The sequence below is a fragment of the Miscanthus floridulus genome, chromosome 5 (assembly GCF_019320115.1).
Source record: "Miscanthus floridulus cultivar M001 chromosome 5, ASM1932011v1, whole genome shotgun sequence".
Taxonomy (NCBI): Eukaryota; Viridiplantae; Streptophyta; class Magnoliopsida; order Poales; family Poaceae; genus Miscanthus; species Miscanthus floridulus.
The window spans coordinates 102,952,845-102,969,178 of record NC_089584.1 but is presented as its reverse complement, the minus strand read 5'-3'; the positions used below and the strand labels follow the sequence as shown (position 1 = coordinate 102,969,178).

Here is a 16,334-nt window from a genome sequence, read left to right as displayed (position 1 = left end):
TTAAGGGTGTGTTTGTGTCTGCGTTTCCTGTGGTGGCGGCTAAAACAAGCGCATAACCGCGCCAATTGTTTTCGCTGCAACCGGCAAGCGCACCGCAAAAATGAACTGCGGCCGCGTTTCCCGTGCCACGGTGGGACAGCCGCGTTTCCCATACCGCGCGGTCTGTAGACTCCGTCCCAATTACGCCCTAAATAAAATAAAAGGTCAAGGGCGGAAAATAGGAAAACTATTTGTTGAAGTGGATTAGGGTTTCTGCGTCGGCTAGTTTGGACGCAGGAGAGTAGAGACCAGGGGCGAGGCGAGGAGGAGAACAAGCTATGGGCGCGCCGAAGCAGAAGTGGACGTCGGAAGAGGAGGATGCGCTCCGCGCCGGCGTGCGCAAGCACGGCGCCGGCAAATGGCGGACCATCCAGAAGGACCCCGAGTTCAGTCCGGTCCTCTCCTCCCGCTCCAACATCGACCTCAAGGTATCTTCCCCTGCATCTGCCCATCTACCTGGCTGCGACGGAGCTAGCCGTGCGCGTCCCTATATCTTATCTATCGGATCCTTTAGCTCCTCGATTAGTCCCGACTTCTCGTGATGTTTCGTACACTTCTCGTGATGTTTTGTACCGTCGTGTGCTTCTGAGCGTGTGGTGATTTCCCCCTGCATCTCTCCCTCTCAGCCTCTCTGTTGGCTGTGTGGTGGGTTTAGGATGCTTGATGGCCCCCCTGCTGCAGTTTCGTCGGTAGTACCGTAGTAGATTTGGGGCGTCGAAGGCGAGATTTTGGGTTTTGGGGAACTGATAAATGTAGGCGAAGGTTGAAATGGTCGTGTTCTGCTGCCGAGGGATGCTGTGATGTGATATTTTGCTCAAGGACAATGATGCTCTGGTGGTCATGGACACGCAGTGTGGAATCACATATGGCAGTGTGAATGTTTTATGATCTGGGCTGTATGGTGTAAATTTAAGCTGTTTTCATACTTGTGAACAATTGATAATCTTATAGTTGAATTCAATAATGTTGCTGATCACATGTTGAAACAGATTTTCTGAAAGAAGCAAATCACAGACAGATTACTAGTGATGTCCTCTTGCCCATGGATGTTGCCCTCGTGCCATTGCTTATTATGAATTTACTTTAACGGATGGGATTCATTCTCTTGTTTCTTAACATTGTTTTGATTGGTTTGAGTTCCTGATCATGTGATGATGATTCATGAGTAGGTGATTTCTTAGATCACATTCTTTTTGTTTGATGACAAATGCAGGCATGTCAGCGGAGATGCATTCTAGTCAGTGACTCAGCATGCTCAGCAGTTATTGCTGTTGGGATAGGATTCAGTGATAAGTTTGATGGATATCCTGGTAATGGTACCACATTGTACAGGGATTCGTGGTTGGGAAGATATTGCCCTTAGGTAGTTGCTTAGAGTTTTCAACCTTAGCAATTAAGGGCCATGATATTTTAATTGAAATCTGCAAATACATTCTTTCTCTACTACCCCCTCTGATTCCAAATATAAGTCATTTTATGATTCTAGCGGATCAAATCTTTGACTTGGCCTATCAATATATGAAAATTGGCATAGATTCGTAACACATGGTTGATGTTACTAGATTCAACATGGAAAAGTACTTTGATAATATTTATCCGTTTCTATTTAAATTTTAAAGTAGTATACTTTTACAAAAAAAAGTGCAAGTTAAAATGTTATATCGGAGACAGTATCGCAATCCTAAACAATCTAAGTTTGGAATCAGAGGGAGTGAATGGCCTTCACATTATCCTCTACCTCCATTAAACTATTGGTGTTGCAACATATATTGAGAAACATAAGAAACACATCAATCTATCCTGACCAATTGCTTGTGTGTCCCCTGCTTGTATAGGTATTGGCAATTGGCCAATTACTATCACACATCTCTTCACCTTGACCCTCCTGTCCTCGTGCGGTATTGCCGAGTAGTGCAAGAGTACATCCATTTTAGCAAAAACATCAAATAAGTGTTGCAACACCTTGCCTTCAAGATGTGAATTGTTAGTTTATTACATGTGTTCATATAGACCATGAAACTGTTGTGAGACAACCTATATGAATTTATTTGTCTCCTGGAATAAATGGAAGAGCTACCTGCCCCATGTTCCTTAGGTGTACACATGTTTGAGGAACAGAATCAGTGCACTCCACACGTGTTTAGTGACTGTGCAGCTGCAAAACGTATGAATGGTATCCTTCTCTTGATTTCTTCAGTATAGAATTCACATCTCTTGGCTCTTGCTCCCATTGCGTCGTCTTCCCAAGAAGAAATCTAGTAACAATAGCCTTCCTGTTAGCCTTCTACATGAAGTTTCACCTGGATGCCTGAAACATCATCAATTTTTGCAACTAGAATTTATCTAAAACTTCATCTCTCTCTTAAGATGGAGAAATGTATTGTTTTTGTGTCTGAAAATTAGTATGCTGTTAATACAGAGTTATAGTTCCTCCGAAGCTATTTTCTAGGTAGTTTCGCCAGAACGGTTCAATTCTTTTCACTGAATCATATGTTTGTATGGTGGCAATGTACATGGGATAAGTCAAACTGCAGTAGAGAATAAATTTGAGTGCTACATTCAATGGTAGCTGTCTATCTTTCATGTTCCTTGGTTAAAAATGTTGTTCATCGATCGCCGTGTCAATTTTACCATGTGCAGATTACATGGTCTAAGGTAACTCGCCCTTGTGGCATTCTGATTGCTGAGTTATAGTTATTCTCCAGATCCAGAACTGGTAGCATTCTTGGGCTGAAGAATGCCATATATTGCTGGTCTTGTTATTCTCCCTGAAACATCATTATTAGTGGCGCTACAAATTTTTCTTTTCTTTTTTCCTTGAACGATGGAGCAGAGCTGCATTTCATGTCATTTATAAGAAGAACAAAAAGGTACAAGGAGAGATCAGAGACCTCTCCCTGACCCACACTACATTCACGCCATTTATTTCTTAACAAACACGATAACAACATAATCACCTACTCAGGTCAGGGATACTGGGATGAACAACCTAGTGAGGAGCTCGCTAAGAGCCAAGGCTCCAACCGAGCACCAAAGGCCACACTCATCTGCCACCGTTTGCTGTACTACCTGAACATTTGGTCTGGCCTCTTCAAACACACAAGAATTTCTTTGTTTCCAAATTTCCCAGGCAACCAAAATGATCAAAGAATCGAAAGTTTCAAACCCTTTCTCAAATCCTTGGGAACTCCTTTTATAGCATTGTACCACCAACTGGAGAAATGAGAGACAGAAGGTTAGCAGTAATAGGAAGCAGCCCCAGCCGTTGGAGGATCATTTGTCCAAACCTGTCTGGAGAACACACAGGAGACGAGGATGTGCTGAATTGTCTCATCAGCCTGATCACATAGAGAGACACATCAAATCCAGCATTTATTTTCTTGTAGCAACATCTTTACACTAGGTTGGATTTGGAAATATAACTTTTCTCACCCTTTGTTTTTGCCTTTCCCTGAGTCCATAACTGGAGCAAAGGCATTGCATGTTTTGCTCAAGTGATTAATAACTATCCCACTGGCCACTGGTTTGTGAATATATCCCATTGTTTTGATACTAAATGTAGCATGTTATGTTAAAGAAATATGGCATGCCTCTTGTGGTTTCACTTGGAATGGATAAACATTGTAATTGTTCTCCATGCAAACTATCCAATGTAAAATGTGTGAAAAGTAAGACAGTTTGTTGTAGTAGCTCTATCATATGATGAACATCTGAAAGGTGTGTCAATTCAGTTGTGCCGGTGAAGCTTGCACCATGGTTATAGGTTTTCCATTTTGGTCTTCTATATGTGATATTCTATTTGGTATTTTCAGGACAAATGGAGGAATTTAAGTTTCAGTGCAAGTGGACTGGGATCAAGTAAAGTACGGGTTCCAAGGATAACTGGACCCGCATCTTCCCCATCGTCTAGCTCACAGGCTCTGCTTCTCCCAGCGCCAAATAAAGTTACTGAAGCTACACTGCCTGCAGATGCTGAGAAAAAGCCACAGGATGGGAAAACTCCACCAAAGTTGGTCTCTCTTTATTTTCATACCGAAGTCTAGTTAATCAGCAATTCTAATTTTAAATGCATAGTTGTTCGTAACATAGACAAAAATTCCGATTAAAAATACATTGATTCAAGGGTGATTGCACGGCCACACCCACACTATGCTTATACTTTTGAGTAAATGAAGGATGTCTCTATTCATCTGATTCCAGATAGTTGCCTCCTTTATTCTTGGTCTGGTCTTTAAGAGGATATATAACCATATAAGTTTTTGAATGATATATCACTTCAACTTCCATTGGATTGAAGAGCATCTGGGTTGAAGCAAGCACTTGCTGCTTCAGAAATGCAAACTGAAGAGTGGACATGGTTTAGCAGGAATATTTGTAGATAAGCCAGCTGATGTGTAGAAATGCCTTAAATAAGATTCTCAAGATTCAAACCTTCGAACTGACCATATGGTGTGAGAGTTGATGGATTTAGCATGGAATCTATTCCATTTATTTTAAAGTTATTGTCCTCATTAGTGGCGCGCTACATCGGCGCCCAGGTGTAGTGAAAAATGAGCAAGGGTCTTCACATCTGATTCGACGGGTGCGAAGGGTAAGGAAGCTAGTCGAACCAACTTAGATGCCCTGATTAGAGTTGTACCCAGTAGTGAGAAGCTTTTTATAGGAGGAGATCTTAATGGGCATGTAGGTACTACAAGCACAGGTTTCGAGGCAGTTCATGGAGGTTTTGGGTATGGTAGTAGGAATCAGGAGGGGGAGGAAGTTTTGGACTTCGCGGTAGCTTTTGACCTGATGATAGCCAACACTTTCTTTAGAAAGAGAGAATCTCATCTAGTGACCTTCAGTAGCGGACAACACTCTAGCTAGATTGACTTTGTCCTCATAAGAAGAAAGGACAAACAAGCATGCTTGGGTTGCAAGATGATACCAGGGGAGTGTGTTGTTTCTCAACATAAGCTTTTGGTGGCAGACTTTCGTTTTTAGGTGTGTGCCCGTAGGGAGAAACAAGCTAAGATTGAAAGAACAAAGTGGTAGAAACTGAAAGGGGAGATGTCAGAGGTATTTAGGGAAATGGTTATCAAAGAGGGCTCTTGGAAGGAAGAAGAGGACATAAACAACATGTGGGAGAAGATGGTAACCAACATTCAGAAGGTGGCCTCAGAGGTGTGTGGAGTAAGTGAGTAACCAAAGGAAGTGGAGGCGAGGCTAAAGATACTTGGTGGTGGAACGAGGAAGTCCAAAGGGCTATTAAGGAGAAGAAAGAGTGCTATAGACTCTTGTACCATGACAAGAGTGTGGACAACTTAGAGAAGTACAAGGTGGCAAAGAAGACTGCAAAGCGAGCTGTAAGTGTGGCAAAGGGTAGAGCGTACGAGGATCTTTACCAACGTTTGAGTACGAAGGAAGGAGAGAAGGACATTTATAGGATGGCTAGGGTTCGTGAGAGAAAGACAAGGGACTTTAACCAAGTTAAGTGCATTAAGGATGCAAGGGAGCATCTCTTGGTGAAGGAGGATGAGATCCGACATCGATGGCAAGAGTATTTTGACAAATTGTTCAATGGTGAGAATACGGACACAACCTTTCAGTTGGATGACACCAATAGGTGCTTTGTGCGGAGAATCCAAGAATCTGAGGTCAGAGAGGCGTTGAAAAGGATGAAAGGAGGTAAGGCGATGGGGCCGGATGGTATCCCAATCGAGGTGTGGAGATGCCTCGGGGACATAGCTATAGTATGGCTAACCAAGTTGTTCAACCATATTTTTCGATCGAACAAGATGCCTGATAAGTGGAGGAAAAGTATATTGGTACCGATCTACAAGAATAAAGGGGATATTCAAAGTTGTACTAATTACCGGGGAATTAAGTTGATGAGTCATACTATGAAGCTATGGGAGAGAGTTATCGAGCATCGCTTGAGAGCAATAACGCGGGTCTCTATGAACCAATTTGGTTTCATGCCCGGAAGGTCAACCATGGAAGCCATTTTCTTAATAAGACAAGTTATGGAGCGGTATAGGGAGAAGAAGGATCTACACATGGTTTTTATTGACTTGGAGAAGGCTTATGATAAAATACCAAGGAATGTTATGTGGTGGGCTTTGGACAAACATAAAGTCCCAACGAAGTACGTCGGGCTCATTAAGGATATGTACAACAATGTTGTGACTAGAGTTCGAACAAGTGATGGAGACACAGATGACTTTTCGATTAGGATAGGACTACATCAAGTGTCAGCTTTGAGCCCTTATTTGTTTGCCTTAGTGATGGATGAGGTCACAAGGGACATACAAGGGGACATCCCTTGGTGTATGCTTTTCGCGGATGATTTAGTGCTAGTTGATGAAAGCCGAACAGGAGTGAATTAGAAACTAGAGTTATGGCGGGAGACTTTGAAGTCCAAAGGTTTTCTACTCAGTAGAACTAAAACTGAGTATATGAGATGTGACTTCGGCACTACTATTCGGGAGGAGGAAGATATTAGTTTGGAAGGTCAAGCAGTGCCTATGAAGGATACCTTTCGATATTTAGGATCAATGCTACAGAGAGACGGTGATATTGATGAAGATGTTAGCCATAGAATCAAAGCAGGGTGGATGAAGTGGCGGCAAGCATCTGGTGTCTTATGTGACAAAAGGGTACCACAGAAGCTAAAAGGCAAGTTTTATAGGACGGCGATTAGACCTGCTATGTTGTATGGTGCAGAATGTTGGCCTACGAAAAGACGACATGTTCAACAGATAAGTGTCGCGGAAATACGTACGTTGCGTTGGATTTGCGGTCATACAAGAAGGGATCGAGTTCGGAACGATGATATACGTGATAGATTAGGGGTAGCACCAATTGAAGAAAAGCTTGTCCAACACCGGTTGAAATGGTTTGGACGTGTCCAACGGAGACCTCCAGAGGCACCGGTGCGTAGTGGAATCCTAAGCCAGGATAGTAACGTGAAGAGAGACAGAGGAAGACCGAAGTTGACTTGGGTAGAGGCAATAAAAGGAGACTTGAAAGGATGGAATATACTCAAAGACTTAGCCTTAGATAGGAGTGCTTGGAAGATAGCTATTCACGTGCCTGAACCTTGATTGCTTCTGCTGGGTTTCAACTCTAGCCTACCCCAACTTGTTTGGGACTTAAAGGCTTTGTTGTTGCTGCTGCTGCTGCTGCTGCTATTGTCCTCATTAATCTTTGGAATCTGGTGACAACATCAAATTTGTTTGCTAGGTATGGTGCCATGATCATGGAAGCTCTTTCGGAATTGAATGAGCCGAATGGTTCAGATATTGCTGCAATCTTCCACTTCATAGAGGTTGGGTATCTGCACTTATTATTCTCATTTGATTTCACTGTTTTGCTGCAGTTATTTAACGTCAAGCTTTGGAGCTCATTCAAGTTTTGGTTGCTTTTAACTATATACTTACATTTGACTGTTGTGACGTATTAAGAATCATAGCTCACAGGAATATTCTATTGCATGATCTGTCCATAGGGAAACTATTATTTCACATTTGGAGCTTCTGTTTCGAGAATTTTGTTGGTTTTAATAGCTAACTTGAATGATGAAAAACAAACATTTTTTCGCACATGAATCATGAATGTTTCATAAGAATTTTGTGGCCATCTTGATCTTCAGTTCTGTGAAATGCGTGCTCAATTCTGCTGAATCATTCGATAAATGACATGCATGTGTTTTTTTCTTTATATGAGCTTAAGGAAGCCTTTTCGAATTGTGTGTTTCTACAGGATCTGTTTTGCACTTTGGATTCTGTACTTACACAGTACATATGGTGAGGGTGTTTGATGTATTTGGTTGGGTTTCCTTATGATGCATGACTATCACTCTGTTATTTCCTTTCCACACTTGTGTATTTAGATCTTGCTTAATATATTCCTAGAACGATGATAAGTTGCTTATGCTATCATTGGTACCATATGCAGGAAAGGCACGCGGTGCAACCCACCTTTAGAAGATTTCTAACCGCAAAGTTACGGCGACTTGCAGACTCAAACAAAATTGTAAAGGTGAATCTTCTCTTAAATTAGACTACAGTTACTTTTTCCTATTTTCTTTTCATCTCAGCGAGGCATATGTTTTCCCCTTTACAATCCGTTTGGATATGCAATCTGTAGTTTAGCCCATGGATCTGGCTGAAATTCTACATGTTCTGAACTAATCCAATCGAACCCTCTGTGTTCCATTGGTCTCCTTGCTTGGTTGGCAAGGTCTGCACTGCATGTCAGCTAGGGACGATATTAGTGAGAAGACAACTGAAGAATAGGGAAACTTCATTGACCGAACTTTGAAGTAAAGATTTTGATTTTAAGAAATTGCATTTTAAGATTTGACAGTGAACAGTTGCGCATGATTTGTGAAATTAGGAGCTCAGGTTATTTAGAGTGCTTGTGAAAATTGGCACTCTCGATCTCAATTTACAATGAATTTTGTTTGGGAATTGTCATCAAACTAAGTTCATTTATTATTTGGTATTTTGAAATTGCCTTCAAAAAAGAGTTTCAGTTAAGATTGAATACTTAGGAACTTATTTTTAATATATATTTACTTTGGAATTTGGATTCAAAGTATATTTCTATGGAGCACATGAAATATTCTGGAATCCATAGTGGATGGTATGTGCCTTGCAATGTCACTATCAATTTTATCTCATAGCCTCACACAGCATACGAATGGTAACAGAAGAGGGTTTGAATGTCACTATCATGTATGCAGGCTGGTATCATTAAACAGAATATATCGGCAGTTTAGGATTAGTTTCATGCTTGTGGAGCCTTTGCTTGATGTTTCTTTTAAGAGAGTGCTGTAGTTGCATATGTTATATGTAGATTAGTCATTTGCATGTGACAATATGAGAAAGCTCATTGTTTTAACCTTCCCAACAACTATAGTCACATGCCAGGTTTCTGTTTCGTCATGCAATTAATCAGTCTGTTTATTTTCATAGCTTGTGGTCATATCAACGAACTTGCTTTTATAATTATATATATCCACTGGGTTTTGCTGACCTTGGCTGTGGGGGGTACGACCTCGGATACTCACGGTAGACTACATGGGCTGCACCGCCAGGGGTGGTCCAGCCCACAAGACGAAGACTTACGGTGCACGGTACTGCTCGGCATGTACCGCAAGACATCAAGGGCGATATCCTGAAGATGTTACGAGATCTGTTAGGATATGCTCGATCCCGTGATTCTTGTAATATGTTATTACTTACCGATTATCTCCTAGATCTAACCCCCCGGCTATATAAGACGGGTAGGGGACCCCCTCAAAACGCACGCAATATCATATGATAGCCAATATAAACCAACAGACCACAGGAGTAGGGTATTACGTTGTGCAGACGACCTGAACCTGTCTAACTCTTGTATCTCTATTGCCTTATTGTTCTTGATTACGCACGCCTTTGCCGATCAATCTACCTTCGTGGGATACCCCTCAGAGGACTACCGACGTTATTCTGTTGACAGTTGGCGCGCCAGGTAGGGGTGTGCGTGCTGTTTCCATAACGAACAAGATGGTACATTTTTCACGCTCTTCGTCCTCTCCAAAGCCCAGCCAGATCTTTACGGTCGGATCGATCTCCTGGGTCATCAATGCTGATGGAGACGGAGAGATCATCAAGCCGGTGCAGATCAATTTTACGCCAACCACATCAACACCTGCAACGATAGATCCGATCTCAGAACCGCCTCTGCGGTCGTCTTCACCAACAACTCACCTCCTGCTGCCCCGCTACTCGAGGAAGCAGGTCGGCAACGACGATCTGATCGCATCCATCGATCAGGTCGGCCAGAAGCTCGTTGACTGCCTCTCCCTCGCGGAATCGGCTCTGACCACTCTAGTTCAGCGCCGACCACCTTTCGGTTCCGATCTATCGGAAGCCAAACGGGAAACTCCAGGGGATACGGCCACCATCCATTAGGATGCCCTAAGGGACAAATTCGCCGACCAGATTGGAGACATCTACCCTCTCGCCGACTCGATCGCCGACCAGCTCTCGCCGACTGTCAATATGCTGCAGATCGGTCAACGTCCCGAAGAATCCCTCCACACCATCCTGGAGGAAAATCCAGACTCTGAGTCCTAGGGCTCTACGGAGGATTGTCGCCGAAACCGCTGCCGTCCAAACTCCTTTTCCACCCTTCCGAGGAGGCGGGATTTTTAATGTCAGCATCGACAGCCCTCCACGGGATGGAGAAAACGATGATGACCACACAACTCGCGTCAAAAGAAACGCCAACCGTGCGTAGCGCCGAGCGAAGGAGGCCGCCATTGTGTTAGCCGAGGTTGTTCGCAACGAAGAACAACACGACTCGCAAGGGAGGCCACGCCTACTCCGCCGCAACCTCGACGACGAATTCGTCCGTGTCGACGGCCATGATGTCTACAAGACCCCAAGTGCCAACTTGGCCGTGGCCGCCAGAAGTCGTCAAGGTCGCCGCAATGCTTAAAGCTGCGTACTGACAGGTTAACGAGATCCGCTAGGATTAGGGACCTTCCTACCCGACAAGCTCGAATCGCTGATCCGCCACGTCAAGATTCAATCGCCGTCCCAGCAGAAGCCGTTTCGCCAACCAACATCGTGATGATAGACAACCCCTCCAGGGGGGAGCTAGGGGGAACCATATCAACAACCCTCTACTGTACAGTTATTAGTCCAGTTTTTTCTCCACGATTTGAGTAATCGACACTTCTTGATTTATCCGAGATTTTCACTTGTGGCTCGGGGACTACGCCATCATTATGATTCGGTTTCTCACCATACTGGGGACTTTTTTTCTGGTTACTGTTGTTTCTGACCCTAGCACCACGTGACCACGTCACCTACTGTTAGGCTCGGGGACTAAGTGGGCACGCTTCACCTTGCAGAATATTAAATTTCAAGCCAGAAATGTTTGAGCTGTAGATACAACTAGTACCAATCTAATTACATCCTTTTATCTAAATACAGATAGATAAGTCTTATAGGCTCCCAGATTCCTTTGCAACAAGGACTCCAGCTCCAATAAAAGCTTCAGCTCCAAAACAGAAGGATCCATCGAAGCCATCGAAGGTGTCAAAGACCATAGGATTGTTTACTGCCTCCAGCCCTGCACTAGAGGCAGCGATGGCAGCCGCTGTCAAGGTGGCTGACGCGGAGGCAAAAGCACATGATGCACATGATCAGATGATGGAGGCAGAAAGGATCCTCAAGATGGCTGAGGATACCGAGTCTCTCCTCACAATTGCAGTAGAGATCTATGACCGATGTACTTCATCTTCTTCATTATCCACCATATATCACCTTTCACTCTCCTATTGTTTTTCTTGTATCGTCTAACTTCGTGCTGATGGTTCAGGTTCAAGGGGAGAGATAACCACATTGGTTCCAGTGGCACAAAGGGATTTTTGAAATCTATTGGAGACTCTCGTCCTGTACATGGATAGGTTCTGGAATCCGGTGGCCCGTATTGCTCCTGTGTTGTATAATTTAACAGTTTGTGCTGTACTTGGGATATGTCCTAGGGTTAACTAAATAACATCAGCACACCGCCTGTCTTCAAACTTCTGTAATATGTAACCCCATCTTTCCCAGCCTGTCACTGCAAGCTGCGATCGTGAATCCTGATGGCAGTAATGTTTTTTAATTACATGATGAGAGAATAGAGAAGGAAGAAATGTTTTAAACAGATGAAGTAGGATATGAAGGTACAGTGTTCCTGGTATAAGATAATATAATCTGTGCGGCACTTGTATCTTTCATTTCGAGAATGTTGTGTTCTGTTCGACCCTTGTTCATCACGAGTGCGAGTATTGTTCTTTTTAGGGTACTCTTCTTTTTACTAGTGCGACATTGTCGATGGCCTTTGCCAAAAGAAAGCTCCAAAAACAGATTCGGCCATAACAGTCTTCTCTGCATCTCTCTTTTGGTACATTGATCTCAACTTTAGTTACAGTGTTTGACTGGTCCATTGCCCATGGCTATAAATGGATCTGAATCAAGTTCTGATGTGATGGTGCTAAATTGAAAATATTATGTTTGCTCTGCTTATCTCATGTTTTTATCAATCGATCGATCATCAATCTTAGAGCATCTCCAATCATTATGCATTTGGGCTTGGCATTTACCAAAATGCATAAAACTCCAAAAAAAACCCCTCCAATCGTTATGCATTTGGACTTTGCATTTTACATAGCTATGCATTTGGAGGGGGAAACTTGGCATATATGCCAAAGTAGTCCGGCTATGCAAATAGACATCCCGGGCTTCTCGGTTCCTCCTCGCGGGCTTTTTTCTTTCCCTTCGCGCGGCTCCCTTCGCGCCGCCACCAGATATCGCGATTTCAACAGCAGCTCGCGACGCCAAGGATCGCGTACTCCTTCGCCAGGTTCGCGCGCTCGATACGATCGCGTCCTCCTTCGCCAGGTTCTTCGATAGGACGAAGCAGCCGGTCAGGTACGCCTACTTCATCTCAACGCAATATCTAGGGTTTTCCTGTTGGCGGCTTGGGGGTTGGGATGCTGTTGGCGCGGCTTGGGGATTGGATCATGAGATTGGGTATTGCAGTTGTTGGGTACTGCTCTTGGCGGCTTGGGGGTTGGATCATGGCAGCCATGTTCCTAGGGCAACTGATCAATATACGATGATTTGGCGTTCAGAAACAAAAAAAGGCACAGCACTGCACAACATAGGCATAGCTCGGGCTCTTGTTCTGTTCAATCTGTGTTCAGAAACTCATGTAGTTTCACTATTAGCCAACTGAACTTTGATTGATTCCAGTAGCTTAGCCAAAAAAGATTTATGTAGTATATTCATTGTCTGATATGTCTTGACGACTCCATTTATTTTATCCTATTTTGTAGATTCGTTCAAATGGATGACCTTGAACTCTATACAGGCATACTCGCAGCTGATTCTGAACATATTCCTGGCTTAAACGAATTGCCCTTTACACTAACTCCACAAAGCCAGGCAAGTAGTAATGCTATGCCTCATGAATCTCAAGAAGATGTTTCCCTAGTGGATCCAACCGAAGTAGGTGCTACCCGTAGTGCTCGGAAAAATCTGTCACATAGGTCTAAAAAATTTGATCAAGAGGAAGACAAAATAATATGCGTAGCTTGGTGTAAGGTAAGCAAGGATCCTATTCATGGGGCAAATCAAAGGCAAGCAACATTCTGGGGTCGAGTTCGTGCATACTTTGATGAACATAAAAAAACTGAAGCTGCTAGGACAGAAAATTCAATTATGCATAGGTGGGGGACTATTCAGAAGGAAGTGAACAAGTTCTGTTCAGCCTATGACAAGATTCTTCGTAGGAATGCTAGTGGAAAGACTATCCAAGACATGGTACGCTTTCAGAGTTGGTTATTTTGTACTTGTTAAATATTTGGTTAAGTTCACACATTCAAACATTTTTCTTATTTTCAATTGTGCAGATTAATGATGCTTTGGAGACCTACACGGCAGACGACGATGAGCATAAGTCGTTTGCTTTTATGCATTGCTGGTACAAGCTCAAGGATGAAGACAAGTGGAAGTCATGGAGGCTTGAACAAGGTACGAAGCAGAAACAAGCCCCTAAGAGAAAACAGAAGAGTTCCAAGGACTCCACGCCGAGCACAGGGGACGAAAAGAACAATGCTGAAGGACTAGAGGTTCCAGACGCAGGTTCCGCAGAACGTAAGAGGCCACCGGGTCAGAAGGAGGCAAAAAAAGCTAAGTGGGGAGGCAACGACGCTAGTATTGTAGCGTTGAACAAGATGATGGAGAAGAAGGAGGCACGGGACAAGGAAAGAGAAAAGGCGAGAGAGGCTACAGCACAGGTAGACAAGGATTCAATTGAGGCGGAGAAGAAACTTGCTGAAGCAACCCTAATGAAGGAGGAGAAAGACATAATGCTTGCGGACACGAGCTCCCTCGACGACCAACAGTTGCAGTGGATTCAGATTATGAGGAAGAAGATCCTTGCGCGACACGCGGAAAATTAGATTTAGCGTAGTGCCTGCTGTCGAGATGCTTGTGCAGTTATAAATTATTTGGTACTGCTGCTCATCATTGATGATGTGAGATTTGGCGCAAACTAGTACACTCCATAGCAAGAATTCATACTAATTATTTGGTACTGCTGCTCATCATTGATGATGTGAGATTTGGCGCAAACTAGTACACTCCACAGCAAGAATTCATACTAATAATTCATCATGAAATATGTTCGTTACACTTCACTGAAAACACTAATAAAAATGTTTATTACACTTGAATTAAAACACTATGGCAAATAATATTATGGTGATTACAAATCATGATGCCGGTTCCATGGGGTATAAATCAGGATGACGATTCCAAAGGTGCTCGATGAGGTCTTCTTTCAACTGAAAATGTGTTGGCTTGTCTCTAATCTTTTTACTGGCTTCAATAAATTCAGCCAGTGTGCGAGTGGGCGTCCCATGGGAAGGTTGCACATTATCATTTGGGGCATCCGGGAACCGCTCATCAGGGTCCAGAACTCTTTCATCTTCAACAATCATATTGTGCACGATAACACAAGCCCTCACGATCAAAGCTAGTGTCTCTCTGTCCCAAATGCGACCTGGATGTGCTATAATGGCAAACCTAGACTGAAATACACCAAAAAATCTTTCGACATCCTTCCTCACAGCTTCTTGTGCTCTTGCAAAATATTTGGCCTTGTTCCCCATAGGATTGGAGATGGTCTTCACTAAAGTCGCCCAGTGGGGGTAAATACCATCGGCGAGGAAATACCCCATCTTGTACTCATGGCCATTAATGGTATAGTTCACCTCCGGAGCTTTTCCTTCAGTCAGGTTGTCAAACAGTGGAGACCGGTGAAGAACGTTGATATCATTATGAGAACCAGGCATCCCATAAAATGCATGCCAACACCAAAGGTCATGAGATGCAACAGCTTCTAAAATGATAGTTGGCCTGTTCGCATGACCCTTGTACTGCCCCTGTGATTGCATTGGACAATTCTTCCATTCCCAATGCATACAATCGATCGACCCTAACATGCCTGGGAAACCTCTTTTCTCATTGACTGCCAGCAAGCGTGCTACGTCAGCCTCAGTGGGGTGTCTCAAGTATTCAGCTTCAAATATTTCAACAATTGTAGCAACAAACTTACGCAGGCTCTCAAGGGCAGTGCTCTCACCAATACGGATATACTCATCTGTAGAATCAGCAGAGACTCCATATGTGAGCATACGAAGAGCGGCAGTCACTTTCTGGAAGCAACTCAGACCGAGCACACCACAGGCATCTCTTTTCTGCACAAAGTAATTATCATGTGCTTCAACTGCATCCATGATGCGACGGAAAAGTGTCTTGCTCATTCTGAATCTGAAGAATACAAAACAAAAAGGTCAGCACATTGACATAACAAAAGAAATACTATGAATTAGTGTAATGTCCAAAACATCAACCTCCGACGGAATAAATCATGACCGTACGTCGGATTCGGCGCCAAGTAATCTTGATACATCCTCCGGTGGCCTCCTTCTCTATCGCGAAAAATCATAGCGTGGCCAGGGACCGAACCACCATGGCTTCGTTTCTCTGGAAAAAATGAGCGCACAATACAAGCAGCTGTGACCATGTCGTACGCCTCGTCGTCCGAAGAATCGTCAAGCAATTGGTTTCGGCGACGTGATCTGGAAGCCTTCAACTGATAATAATTGCGCAGCTAATAAGAACATGGAACAAACAACACATGAATTGGATCAAGATATTCGGCTACGAAGTGCAAACCTTGGCGATGCGCTGTGCAATACGGCTTGGTCCATTCTCCGGTACCCTGGATCCCATGTTGGCTTCAAGAAATTCGCCAGTACCTTGCCTTGACGACGAACTGGCGGCGATCGCGAGCTGATGGTGAAGGGGAAGGGACGTACGGCGATGGTGTGACGTACGGCGAAGTGACGAACTGGCACAATACAAGCAGCTGTGACCTGGAAGTGACGTACGGCGATGGTGTTGATCGCACTTCGTACGCGACGGCGGCGACACGAGCTGGTTCAACGCGACCTGAATGGAATCACCTCATCGCGACCTGGTTCAACGCGACGGCGGCGACACGACCTCCTTCGACGATGTTTGGCGCGGGAATGGGGCGTTGTTTGGCGCGGAAAAAATTTGCGGCGCGGGAATGATTGCCGAGAAAAAGATATTTCCGGAAAAAAAACACATGTTGGACTATGCATTTTGCATAGAACACCCGAATATAGCCTTGCCATTTTCATTTGGGGGTGCTCCAATTGCCCAAAATGCATAGCT

The 16,334-nt window shown here is 43.9% G+C and overlaps 3 protein-coding genes across 3 annotated transcripts; 2 read left to right on the top strand and 1 right to left on the bottom strand.

Moving 5' to 3' along the window:
• The first annotated feature begins 206 nt into the window (after window positions 1-206).
• On the top strand, window positions 207-11,727 carry LOC136450362 (single myb histone 4). The gene is made up of 6 exons (XM_066450764.1): window positions 207-467; window positions 3,852-4,048; window positions 7,264-7,348; window positions 7,978-8,061; window positions 11,010-11,307; window positions 11,398-11,727. The coding sequence occupies exons 1-6, from the start codon at window positions 318-320 to the stop codon at window positions 11,448-11,450; spliced, it is 867 nt and encodes a 288-aa protein (XP_066306861.1). The 5' UTR covers window positions 207-317; the 3' UTR covers window positions 11,451-11,727.
• A 402-nt stretch (window positions 11,728-12,129) lies between these two features.
• Window positions 12,130-14,111, top strand: LOC136450361 (glutathione S-transferase T3-like). The gene is made up of 3 exons (XM_066450763.1): window positions 12,130-12,494; window positions 12,902-13,388; window positions 13,478-14,111. The coding sequence occupies exons 2-3, from the start codon at window positions 12,912-12,914 to the stop codon at window positions 14,027-14,029; spliced, it is 1,029 nt and encodes a 342-aa protein (XP_066306860.1). The 5' UTR covers window positions 12,130-12,494; window positions 12,902-12,911; the 3' UTR covers window positions 14,030-14,111.
• A 191-nt stretch (window positions 14,112-14,302) lies between these two features.
• Window positions 14,303-16,227, bottom strand: LOC136452825 (protein ALP1-like). The gene is made up of 3 exons (XM_066453416.1): window positions 15,810-16,227; window positions 15,485-15,726; window positions 14,303-15,401 (listed from the first exon to the last, which is right to left on the bottom strand). Exons 1-3 carry the CDS (start codon window positions 15,864-15,866, stop codon window positions 14,342-14,344), a joined length of 1,359 nt encoding a protein of 452 aa, XP_066309513.1. The 5' UTR covers window positions 15,867-16,227; the 3' UTR covers window positions 14,303-14,341.
• Between the last annotated feature and the right edge of the window lie 107 nt (window positions 16,228-16,334).

Excerpts from the sequence above, each read along its gene's own strand:
- LOC136450362 (XM_066450764.1), top strand. The coding sequence starts at position 318 with ATGGGCGCGCCGAAGCAGAAGTGGACGTCGGAAGAGGAGGATGCGCTC. Across the intron at positions 7,349-7,977 it reads CAATCTTCCACTTCATAGAG|GAAAGGCACGCGGTGCAACC; the intron begins GTTGGGTATCTG and ends TACCATATGCAG. Across the intron at positions 11,308-11,397 it reads AGTAGAGATCTATGACCGAT|GTTCAAGGGGAGAGATAACC; the intron begins GTACTTCATCTT and ends CTGATGGTTCAG.
- LOC136450361 (XM_066450763.1), top strand. The coding sequence starts at position 12,912 with ATGGATGACCTTGAACTCTATACAGGCATACTCGCAGCTGATTCTGAA. Across the intron at positions 13,389-13,477 it reads GAAAGACTATCCAAGACATG|ATTAATGATGCTTTGGAGAC; the intron begins GTACGCTTTCAG and ends TCAATTGTGCAG.
- LOC136452825 (XM_066453416.1), bottom strand. The coding sequence starts at position 15,866 with ATGGGATCCAGGGTACCGGAGAATGGACCAAGCCGTATTGCACAGCGC. Across the intron at positions 15,727-15,809 it reads TTGCACAGCGCATCGCCAAG|TTGAAGGCTTCCAGATCACG; the intron begins GTTTGCACTTCG and ends AATTATTATCAG. Across the intron at positions 15,402-15,484 it reads CATGATTTATTCCGTCGGAG|ATTCAGAATGAGCAAGACAC; the intron begins GTTGATGTTTTG and ends TGTATTCTTCAG.